The 12199-nt window shown below is 38.9% G+C and overlaps 1 protein-coding gene across 1 annotated transcript in view; it reads right to left on the bottom strand.

Moving 5' to 3' along the window:
* Positions 1 to 12139, bottom strand: part of SVEP1 (sushi, von Willebrand factor type A, EGF and pentraxin domain containing 1) — a 154234-nt gene extending 142095 nt beyond the window's left edge. Inside the window, exon 1 of the mRNA XM_011364931.2 lies at positions 11549 to 12139. Coding sequence (XP_011363233.1) covers positions 11549 to 12079 — 531 coding nt within the window. The 5' untranslated portion in view covers positions 12080 to 12139. The remainder of the gene's footprint in view (positions 1 to 11548) is intronic.
* Positions 12140 to 12199: the final 60 nt, after the last annotated feature.

Below are 12199 nucleotides of genomic sequence, written 5' to 3'. Positions count from 1 at the left end.
GTTTGGCATGTAAATTTATAAACTTAAGTTGACACTGCATGATATTTTGAGATAGAAACTAGATGTATTAGGACTAGAAAAACCGATTTTGCTTGAGTCACATTTTTATTTGAATAAAGGGTATGAGGTTGAGTGCTGACCTTGGATTAGAGGAAGCTAAGAATTCAGTAATTCGATAAATGAAGAGGACAGAGGCAGATGTGTTATGAGAAGATATGCTCTCCCACTGCTGCAGTGGCTTGGTCTCTGCAATGATTGGTAGATACATCTGTTAAAGGACCTGAGGTGGGAGATGCTAGCAGATGTAATTATACTGTATAAAATGGTATCTGAGGAGTAATTCCTCAGACTGACTGAGAATAAAGGAGATGAGGGAAGAGGGTGATCACTTGAGACTATCATACACTTTAGAGAGTACCCATCCAAATGTCTTAGTTCTGTGTCTCTTAGTTTGCTCCACATTCACATACCCAAGTTCCCCTCACAGCTGCCCTCTCTGCCTCATGTCTTTCCAATGAACCTGGTTGGTGAGTATTTATCAGTGGGTCTTGAATCTACTAGATCTTCTGGCAACAGAGCACAGAGGCAATATTACATGGTAGTTAAGAATTTAAACTTTGGCCCAGACTACCTGGATTTGAATTCTAGTACCTTAACTTACCAGCATTGTAACTTTGGTCAAGTTACTTACATTCCTTGTGTCTCAGCTTCCTCACTTGTACTTTGGAGATGATGATAATAACCTAACTGAGCAGATTTTTCTGTTGCAAAGATTTAATGAATTCATATAGAAAAAGTGCTTAGACTGGTACCTGGCAAGTAGTAATTACTCATTACCATTATCATGACAGGAACATTTAACATGTTGCTAGAATACGTCTGTCAAGTGGATACCAATTATAATAAAACCCACATTTCAGTCTGAGCTATGAATGAAAACAAGTAATCATATTTGCGGAGGCTGACAAGATAGGATAGAGGATTAGGGAAAATTGTGACTCTATAACCAGTAACCACACAACACTACCAGAGCCAAGAAGTGGGTCATAATGCTCAGGGCAGAAGAACAGAAAAATAACTACTTGAACCTGTGCTGTTATGAGGATAATATTACGGGAGTGGTTAAAGGGTAGCACTGACAGTGACGTGGACAGGGGCAGGAACTCTTAAAAGAGTCTGTGGATTCCCTCTGAACATCCTGGATGGAGTTCTCTCCAGAGGTGTTGTGGGCACTTGCTTCCTTGACCAGGTTTAGGGGAGAAAAACTAGAGACTCATACCTGTCTGAGATTCTACTTAACTCTATATGTTGCTCTCATGAAAATGTGGTCTGAAAGGTGAATTATTATTCACCCCATTATAATCTATCATTTAAAAAGTCAAGCATTTATTGCTGATTCCTTTGAGAATATGGCATAACTATTCTTTTTTTAGTTAGTAAATAAATACACTAAAATTAAAAATGTTAAAGATATGTCTTTTCAAGAACTCTAAAGTTATCATGAATACCATTTTTTATTGGTCTTGCAGCAAATATAAAGTCAAATAAGATGTGATCTCTGTCCTCAACAAGCAGACGTCTCTTAGACAATAAGTGCTACCCATGTCGACTAGGATCACCTCTCAAATAAGCTACTTGCACTTGAATCTTCATCTCAGGTTCTGCTTCTGGCACCGGCCTTGTCTCTGGCTGGCTTCGTTGCCATTAAGTAGGCACAGGTGCAAATCGAGGCTTCTGCCCAAGAATATTTTCAACTAGTATAGAGAAAGCTGGTCTCCCCTTCACTAAGCTGCTGGTAGGAGAAAGTACTCCATGAGGTTCAGGAGAGATTTTCCTTTCAGTACGAACACTGCTCTCCCCAGTGATCCCAGTGTCTGCTCTGTTTCTCTGGCTCTATTTTTCTCCCCAGATGTCTGTGGTATAAACGAATCAATCAGGTACTGGGTGGGGAGTGTCATGATGAAGTTCGTAGGGCCTGTTCAGCACAGTATTCGAGATCTCTGAGGAAATGCACAATCTCAATTGTTGGTGACTCTTTTTAAAATGTGGACTACTCAATGCTTCTTAGTTTAAGCCCTGGGTCCTGGTGCCACATCTGGGACAACAAGGTCTCATATAACATCCTGTTGCAGATGAGTACCTAAAATACGGATTTTTATGACTGATTAGATACAAATAGCCTAAACTTTGGTGTCTTTATTGCTAGGAAATTCCAGCAATAACTGCCTGAAATCATCACTTTTGGAACAACGATAAAAAGCCAAGCATGCATATTTTGAAGGTGATTGTGACTAAAAAGAGAAATCTTGGCTAAAAACAGTACTGTAAAAAACACAAATAAAAACTGCTTAATTTCTTTCAAAGTCAATTTTAGATTCATATGGAAAGGTAGAGCCTAGAAAATCAGATTAAAATGATGAGGCCTTACTGCAGATACGACTCAACTGATAACAGGTCAAAATGAGTGAGCCAAGTTGAAAGAGATGCCGATATCAAAGCACACTATCAGACGACACATCTGAATGTGTCTGAACCCGCTCCATCAACAACCTCAGGCTAACCGACTGCCTTTTACTGACTAGGACAAAAATCACAATGAAAAAAATGAACTTTAAATGCTAGAGGAGAATTAGTTGTACAAAATGGGTTGTTTGAGACAATTATTTCATTTACATGTGATACCATTAAAAGGGTTAGAGAACATCCTTCCTGCCCAAGTATGTTCTTTGATGAGTACTACCGACGAGCATGAGAGACTGACAAAGCAGTGGGTCAGCATCTCTCTGTGTGTGACAAGCCAAAAGACGGCCATGTTCTCCTGCCCTCTCAGCGAGGTGATGGAGTCAGTTATTTCTACCATCTGCAGCCTCAGCACCCTGCTCTGTGTCACATCTTGGCCAGCTGTCCTGGCTCCTCTCCTCAGTGAATACCTACAGGTAGCTTGCCAAGCAGTGAAACAATCACTATCATCTGTGTGCAGTTTTTTATGTGAGTCTGGATTCTCAAGATCCAGTTTGATAAGGAGAGAGGAGAGGGGACAGGTCAAAATGAGTGAGTACCATGGTCTGTAGGATCAGTGCTTTCAACTCAGCACAATTTTCCAATTCTTAATGGACTCAATGCTAGAGCATTTGGCATTTGACAAAAAATAAAATAGACAGAAACTGTTTCATTTCAATTTCCTGATAATAAACTAAAGCATCATTTTATCCCTTAAAGCAGAGTTGTACTGTGGAATAGAATGCAGAAGTTCTTGTGACTATTTAAGATAAAATCTGAGATGGAAAGGATTGTTATACTTGAGACCAATCACTCCAGGCTATGCCTCCAAACGCCCCAAAGACATGTCTTCAATCGCTTGTGCCCAGGTAGACAGTGATATGCCACTTCCTAGTAAGCAATACATGTTTGTCCTAATTAACTTTTCAAAATGTAGAAGAAATGGATATATTTAAATAGGTATATGTACCACCTATAGACAAATACTGTTAATATTTTGAAATATTCTTCCTAGCTTTTTAAATGCATATATTTTATGAAATTAGACTTTTATAGATACGGTTTTGTATACTGATGGTAAACACAGAATTTCAGCTCATTTACAACATTTGGATAATCCCGTCATTAAATAACCTTTAAAAATATGATTATATCGACTACAATATATTTCAGTGGGTACTGCAGTTATGAAAGAAATATATGCTCTGAATTGGAAAAATCTCTCTTGCTTAACTCTTTACACAAATAAAACAGCAACTGCTTGAATGACCTCATGAGAAAGATAACCCAGAAGACAAATTCTTTAAAATCTTTTCATAAAGATTGATAAGAAAATGTACCCACTAGTGTGTTACAGATTTCATTTTCTCCCCACTATCATTCATTTTGAGAGAAGCACTGTAACAACATTCACACATTATAACAGTAGCTCTCACAGAGTTTTCCTATCCACAACTGGCCCCTAAACCAGAGCAAGTTACTGTATATAAGCAGACTCTGTGCCAGAAATCCATGCTTTATATGGCCTGTGCGAGATTTAGAGAACACTTTTAAAAATCTATGGGAAAGGCAGAGACAATAGACAACAGGAAATTCCTTCTAATGCAGAGGCCTCTTAACCTGACAGTTTACTCTAGAAAAGCCAAAGAAGAACCAGGTTTTCCTGAGAAATGTTCATTTGGGTTTACTAAATCAACAATGAAATACTGATTTTATTTCATAGTCTGCATCTTTCCCCACCACTCTCAGTAATAATCTTTAACTTGGGAGTGAATGCCATGTTATTTAGAAGCTTCCGGAAAACAGAAAATTTTCTGTTGCCAAGTTTAAATGAATTGCTCCGGAACTTTGATAGTTTTTAGTGAACAAGTTAACCTAGCACAAAGACTAAGGTATTTTTTAGTTACACAAGGCCCGACTCTCACATCTTGAGCTGGGCCAGGCCAGTGCCCCCTAAGTGAGAAAGGAAGTGGGATTTCCGGACATTGCCTTGATTATACACACGCTCTTCCTAACACACTGGTATGGCAAAGACCACTGTCATTTCTTCAGTATCCATCCTCTCCTTTCTCTTTAGCAATAAAGTTCCATAAAACTAAGGGTGGGCATGAGACAAAGTTTCCCCAATGACACCCATGTGCGGGTATCGTGTGATTGCCAGAGAGTCTCAGAGGGAGATGTGACTGTCTTTACCTTCTCTTTTCTGGAGTCTGGAATAAGCCCTGATGGTAGGGGCTCCCATGGCCATCTTAGACCACGAGGTGACCTGAAGATGACAGAGCAGAGAGCTGAAAGAAAGGACTCTGGGTCCCTGAAGACAACACGGAGCTGCCATATTAGCACTGAATTTTCTACTCGACTTAATTTGAGAGAGAAATAAATGTTTTCTCTGTTTAAACCAGTGGTACCTTAGAGTTTTCTATTACACCCAGCTAAACCTAATTAATTAATTGGGTTAAAAAGGAAGCTCAGAAGATAAACTACAAGTATTTATACTATCTCAGGCACTGCCAATGGTTGATCCATGTAAGACTATGGAAAAGCAATCAAGGACCACATGATGAAGTTCCAGTGCCAGGTGGAGACTCTAATGAACTGAGAGAAATCACACCAAGAATTGCTATATATTCCAATTTGCTGAGTTAGCCCAAAACTCATATTTTTAAAAAAATACTATCTCCTGATGTAAAAATATCTGCCAAAACTTTAAAAAATATATATTGAATATACATATATATTTTAACACATACATGTATATGATTGACATATGTACTTACATGCATACGCACATTGAGGGCCCACTGAAATGCACCCATGGGAAGAAAATGGCCCCGAAGCCATGGTTTTTGTCCTCTGAGTTAGTCTGTTTGGCTTTATGCAGCATTTTTGAATCTCTGGAAATGGAATCTCCTACTTCTCCCTGGCTTTTGATACAACTCCACATATGGAGGTAATATAGTAAAACTTGGGTGGGGATGGAGAATGGGGTGCAGGGAAAGAGGAAGACCAGATGACAAGTCAGAAGACTGAAGACAGGATTGACTCCACCTTTAGCATTTCCTTAGCTCCGTGATTAACATTTAGTTATCCAACCTTCCCTAGTAGCGAAGCCTTTTCTGGAAAACAGATTCTGAGCACGTGTGTATAGCGAAGACATTGGGGCTGACTTTCCTATTCTTTGACCAGAGAAGGGAAGTAGGACAGTGCGGTCCACCCTCTCTGTGTCTAAGCATCCACAGTGTCTGACCAAGTATTCTCACGATGCATTTCAACCAAGCACAATAAGCTGCTGGCAGCCAATAACGGTAAGTGTCTTTAACAGTAGCAGTAGGTGTACATTCTTATTACATACCACAGTATCTGATATGCTGGGAATAACAAAACTAATAAATAAAACATATGAAAATTCTAGACTAAGGAGATATTCAAATTCAAGAATTGAGAATTATTTACTTTCTCTTCAAATAATGAATTTTAGTACCACTTTAGCCTGGGAAATATACCTGAGGTCTAGATCTATTTTATGCACTGAGGATGGATTCATTCATTCATTCATTCATTCATTCTTCTAGAGTTCTGATGAACTTACAAAAGAAGATCCTGCATAAGACCAAAGCAATAGGAGAACGGTTTAGAAGTTTAAGAAGCACAAAAGAGAATGTTTCCAGCGGTACATTTAGAAATATATCTTTTCAGCATTAAAAAAGGAACTTAGCTTCCACAACAGTGAGCAATTCTTGACATCTAAATCATGTTCTAAGTTGGGAATAGCTGAATACACGGCAGATTACATGACTCCCCCAACGTCTTCCTACAGGAAAGAAGAACCCTAACTTTCCCTATTCCTTTAGCATTGGGGGCATCATAAAAACTGCTGTGAAGGCTATTATTGGTTTACTGTATGAAAACAAAATGGCTCTATTTTTATTCATCAGAGTTTTAATCTAGTGGCATCTCACATATCTCCTGGTTTTATTTTAAAAAGCTTAAAAGCAGATATGTTTTTTTCCCATTAGGCTGTGAGAGCAGATTACTCTGCAAGTAAAGGTGTGAACATATAAAATGACGCTCTTTCCTTGAAGCTAGGAAGAGCTTCTGCCTATCTATTCCTAGTCTTCTGACCATCTCTAGCTCAGATTTTTGGCAAGACAGCACATTCCCTACCAGAGGATCATATTTCTGGAACTCTGGAACAATGAAGAAAGCAGAAGTTTTTTTCAAAGGAAGTTTCATGCTACGTTTAATGGATATTTATCCAAAGTGAAGAGGGAGTGAGGGGCTCTGATTTTATTTTGACATGAAAGACTTAGGAGATGGAGAATCTCTCATTCATAGTAGGGCCAACCTAAAGTATACAGTTTAGGAAAGGCAATTTATAAATACATAGTGAGAGAAAAACCAAGATGAAAGGTTATTATAAAACATTGATTCCCTGGAAAGGAAAAGCTGAAGAGCTTTCTGTTAATTTTGTAAAAGATTTTCATTTAATTAAGTTCCAGGTGCCAAATATCCCCCCATTCTCTTGATTATATTTCTGGAAAAATCTATGCTAACTACAGATTTTACTGCTTTAGTCTTTGAACTCCTTGGTGAGTGCTGCAGGTGGTGTCTAAAAAAAAGAAAGGTCTACACTGCAGTTTATTCATTCGAATAAAGTGTGCTAATAGTGTGTCCACACATATACTCCCCATCAAATTGTATAATTCTGACACCAAACAAAAATCTGTTGTCCTTTTTATTTAGTCTATCATATATGATAAAAGATAACAGCAAATTTCACATTGGTAGAGAAAATTCTGCATCTTGAGATTGAGGAGTAAGGTGTCTGACTTGTGAGGATAACTGTGTACTTACAAGCGTGTATCTATGTGTGTTTGTGTATTTGTCTGCCCATGTTTGTGTCTGTATGTAGTTGTGGGAGCATTCAGATTCGGATGGAAAAGATGTGAAAAACTAATTTTTCTGGAGAAAGTAATAACCTCAGAAAAAAATCTCTACGATATTCAATTTCACATAAAGGCCAGATCACAATCAGTTCCAATACAACCATTCTGTACATACATGAGATTCTGACGAACTGCCTCATTTCCATGAGGAAATGTATAGGCTTCATATCCAAACTCGAACTAAACAACTTAACATTTTCAAACTAATTCTGCAATGAAACACGCTTGCCTGATCTCTATGGAAAAATTCATATTCAAACCTCCACAAAGGCCACTTCTAAATACTGGTCATCTTCTGTCAATTTTCTCTGAGTATCATATTTTAATCATATCTAAGAACGCTCATCAGAGATTTGGAAAAGTTACAATAAAGACATGTAAGCTTCCAGGTTAGACAGGGACTGAGTCCAGCTGACCCTCTCCTGTATCTTCTCATGACCCAACCAAAACGAGAAAAGAAAAATAAATTCAGGCGAAGTTCAATTAACACAAACTTTCGAGAAGTCTCTGCTTGTTAGATTACAAATGGATCCAGACTGAAGAAAGACACTGGGAACCTTGTTGGCAGTTCCACTATCCAAGACAGGATGTAGGAGTTGGAAGGAGAAAGCTGAAGACAGAGTGGGTCTTGAGCAGAGCAGTGAGTACTTGACTCATTACCTATTTAACTGTTTTGGATCAACAGTACTCAGAGGCCCCACAAACCTGGCCAAGCCAAAAAGAGGAGCTAGTATATGGCAAGTTTTCCCCTGATGCAGCAAGGTTCTTCTCTGCTGAGTGGGCTGTGACATCAGGAAGGCCAGCCATTGGGACCTAATGAGTACTTGGAGTGTAAACAACAGGGAACGGGGTCTGCAAAACTGATCCCTGCCTGCTGTAACTACTTCAATAAACAGAGCGCCTTTAAGGAGTTATTTCATCTCTTAAAGGTAAAAGCCTTTTAAACTTTATAAGAAACAAAAAAGGCACAAGAGAGAGGAAATTAGACTCAACAGGTTGATAAAATGATAGATGCTACCACCATAAACAAAATTAAAAGGCAAGAAAACACTGAGAAAAAAATTTTGCATCCTACTTAGCAGTAGACGGTTAACACCAAGATTTAAAGAGCATTTGGAAATCAATAATAAAAAAAAGAATGACCTTCAAATGAAAAACGGAAAACAATCCTAAAATATTTTAATGAATATTCAAAAAAGAGGAGCTATATATAGACAATAATATATGAAAAAAGTATTCAGCCTCACTAATAAAAAATCCAATTTAAAATGGGGCTCCATTTTTCACACAGAGTTGGGGAGGGACGTTCAAATGATACCAACCTGTGTTGACTGCATCCTAGGTACCGATCCGGGCACTGCACATAGGAGCGCAATTTGGTACCAATTTTCTGTGGAGCAACTTGGCATATGTACTAAAGCTCGTAAAAAACGGGTATACTCTTTCACGCAATAATACCTATTACTTCAGAAATGTACATTAAGGAAATCATTAGCGATATGGCAAAGATTTAGTCACACAGGGGTTTTTTTTTTTGTAACAGCCTAATTATATGATAGATAATTACATAATAAAAATAAAGGTACATACTACAGTAGAATACTGTGTGACTATTTAAAAAATGATAAAGTGGAAGTGTATTTCTTATTATGGAAAGAAAACCAAAAATATGGCAGAATAGAAAATCAAGTTACAAAAGAGATTGTACAACACAATCCTTTTGTGGGCAAACCTATATGTACATGCACAAGATATGTGTACATGTACAAAAACATACTTATTACTTACACAACTGCAAAAAGTCAGGAATGGTAGGTACCAAAATACTGCAATGTATTTACAGGAAATTTTGATACAGAAAACAGTAAAAAAATCAATGTCTATACAGTAAGAATAATTGTTTACAATTTAATTGGAAAAGATGCCATTCATAATAGCAATATTGAATAGAATATGTTTAGGTCTAAATACATGTAGAACTTAATTACTAGAAATCTATAACTTTACTGAATGATATAAAAATAATTGGTTACAAATGGATATACCATATTTTTGACTTGGAAGGACTATTATTATAAAATGTAAATAATAACCCCCAACTTAATTCAACCTTTTCTGTACTGAAACCAAAATTCTGACTGGTTTCATTTGGAATATATAAAAATGAATTCAAAATTTGTATGAATACAGAGGAGTAGATTTAAAAAAAAAATAGAAAAAGAGAGAATTTGCACTGCCAGACATTTATATATTGTAAAGTTATAAGTAAATCAATTTGCAAAGATTAAAAATAATAGATATATAATAGGATGGAAGAGCCTATTATCCAGGGTAATAAAAAATAAAAATACAAGAGGAAAGCAAATACCCATAAGTATATAGTGTAGGATATAAGTGGCATTCAATTAAACTGGAAAAGGATGAATGGCTATTAAACAAACGATGATGAGACAACTGGTTAACCATGTATTAAAAAATAAAATTAGACATTTTTGTCATACCATACACTAAAATGAGTTCCAGATGGATTAAACTGTTAAATGGAAAACGATTTCTCCTGTTTGGGAAATGAGACTGCCATTCTAAGAATATAAGCAAATATAGGATCTTAAGGACAAAGTTTGATAGATTTGAATATATAAAAATTTAAATCATCCATCTAACAACGCTTCAATGAACCCAAGTAAAAGGCAGTGAACTGGAAAAACAACTGCAGTATATACAAAAAAGAATGACCAGTCTTACTATATAGAGCTTTTACAAATCATTAAGGGGGCGGGGGGGGTGGTGGTGGTGGTGGAAAAACACATGTACCATAATTGCAAAATGGGCAAAACTTATGATCAGGTAATTACAAAAGAAAAAATATAATTGCCCAGTAAATGCACTGGAAAATGGTCATCCCCAATAAAACTTAAAAAAAAAAAAATGAATTTGCTAAAATGACACCTCTATTCACCTACCAAATTGGCAAAGATATTAAAAATACTAGTATATGTTATATTGATGGCCGTGTGGCAAACTTACTGCTGTGATACTGTGCTGGTGGGAATGTAAATGTATATAACCCTCCAATGGAGAAAGGATAATGTGTATCAAGAAATGTATAAATGTTCAGATCCTTTAATTCTGAAACTTTACAGAACTTCTTCATAAAGAAGTAATCAAAGGAGACCACTAATATTTGTGTTTACTATAACTTAATAAAAAACCTGTCCCAAATAGGTTACCAGTAAAATTATGGCGCATGTATTCAATGGAATAGCATGAAACTACTGTAGATACATAACATCTATATTATATTAGATATATAATAATGTAGATCATTTCATGATATAACAAATGAAAATGTGGACTACAGAACAGCAAGACACCAATTTGGTTAAAAGTATATACAGATGTGCATCCTGGACAAATGTTCAACGACATGTAAATAATGGGGTTTTAAGGGTGATGAGATTATAGTTGTTTTTCCTTTTCCTCCTTTGTGTTTTCTTATTTACACAAACTTCAGCTTGCTAGTATGTGTCAGACATTTCTATATGTTCCAATATTCTTCAATTGAATATGTATTACTTTGTACTCAGAAAAAATTAAATTATGTAAAAGTTGGTCATACAGAACTGACTTCCTCTTCCAGACTAAAAATCTTGTAAAAGAGTCAGAGGGCGTGCAATGAAATGCATATTGAAAGCATAAAATAACGTAAAAGAGAACGGGGGAAATAGTCAGGTAACTCCACATGTTATCTTTAGAGACACTTTGTAAAACACACTCACCTGCAGCTAGGACCGGTCTGTTCTTTACAAGCGTGAACATGGTTAGCATTTTAAAGACCCCTTCCTAAAAGGGTCCTCAAAGATCACCACTTACGGAACCTGACATCTAGGTAAGCTTTTAAAAATCCATGATCCCATTAGACCAACACAACAATAGGAAGGTGTTATGACTCTTAATTTCGTGCGTGGGGACGCTTGACTTGGGGAGGTTGGTAGCTTGCCCAAGGTTGAAACCTGGATTAGAGCTGGGTAGACGATGGTGGCTGGGAAGAACCTGGGAGGTAGGGGGCGAGGGCCGGGGTCCGCGGGGGCCGGGTGCCTTACCGCGGCTTGCTGGAAGGCGCCCTTGGTGTAGGTGCCGCCGCCGCGGTAGGTGATGGCCGGGATCTCGCGGCTGAGCAGCGCGCACTTGTGCTGGTGCGCGCGGCGGGAGGAGATATAGTCGACGCGCGGCACCACGTTGTTCTTGGACGAGAAGGTCACGATGGCCACGCGCGTGGCTGTGGGCACCACGGGGAAGTCGGACAGCAGCTTGCGGACGAACTTGAGCTCGTTGAGGAAGTTGGCTTGGCCGACGCTGGACGACTCGTCCACCAGGAAGACAAGCTCCAGGCGCTCGCTGAGCTCCCGCAGCCGCCGCACGCGCCTCCGGAACGACTGGCCGAGCCTCTCCACTTTGCTCTCGGGCGCGTCCTCGCTGGGCGCGGGCAGCGCGGGCAGCCGCCCCGGGGCCCCCGGCGCGGCCTCGGGAAAAAGGCGGAAGCTGAAATTGCGCGTCGGAGCCATCTGCTGAAAAGTCGCCCAGCCCGAAACAAGCGCCAGACCCCAGCAACAAAAGGCCAGGCGCGGCCACATTGCGCTGGAGACGGAGCGGTCGCCCCGGGGCGCAGGCGTCGTCCCGGGCGCGGAGACGCTCGGCGGCCGGGCCCGTGGAGGGGCGTGCGCGGCGCGGGGCGCGGGACGGCGGCCGCGAGC

The sequence above is a fragment of the Pteropus vampyrus genome, unplaced genomic scaffold (assembly GCF_000151845.1).
Source record: "Pteropus vampyrus isolate Shadow unplaced genomic scaffold, Pvam_2.0 Scaffold103, whole genome shotgun sequence".
NCBI classification, from domain to species: Eukaryota; Metazoa; Chordata; class Mammalia; order Chiroptera; family Pteropodidae; genus Pteropus; species Pteropus vampyrus.
This window is presented reverse-complemented; position numbering and strand designations above follow the sequence as displayed.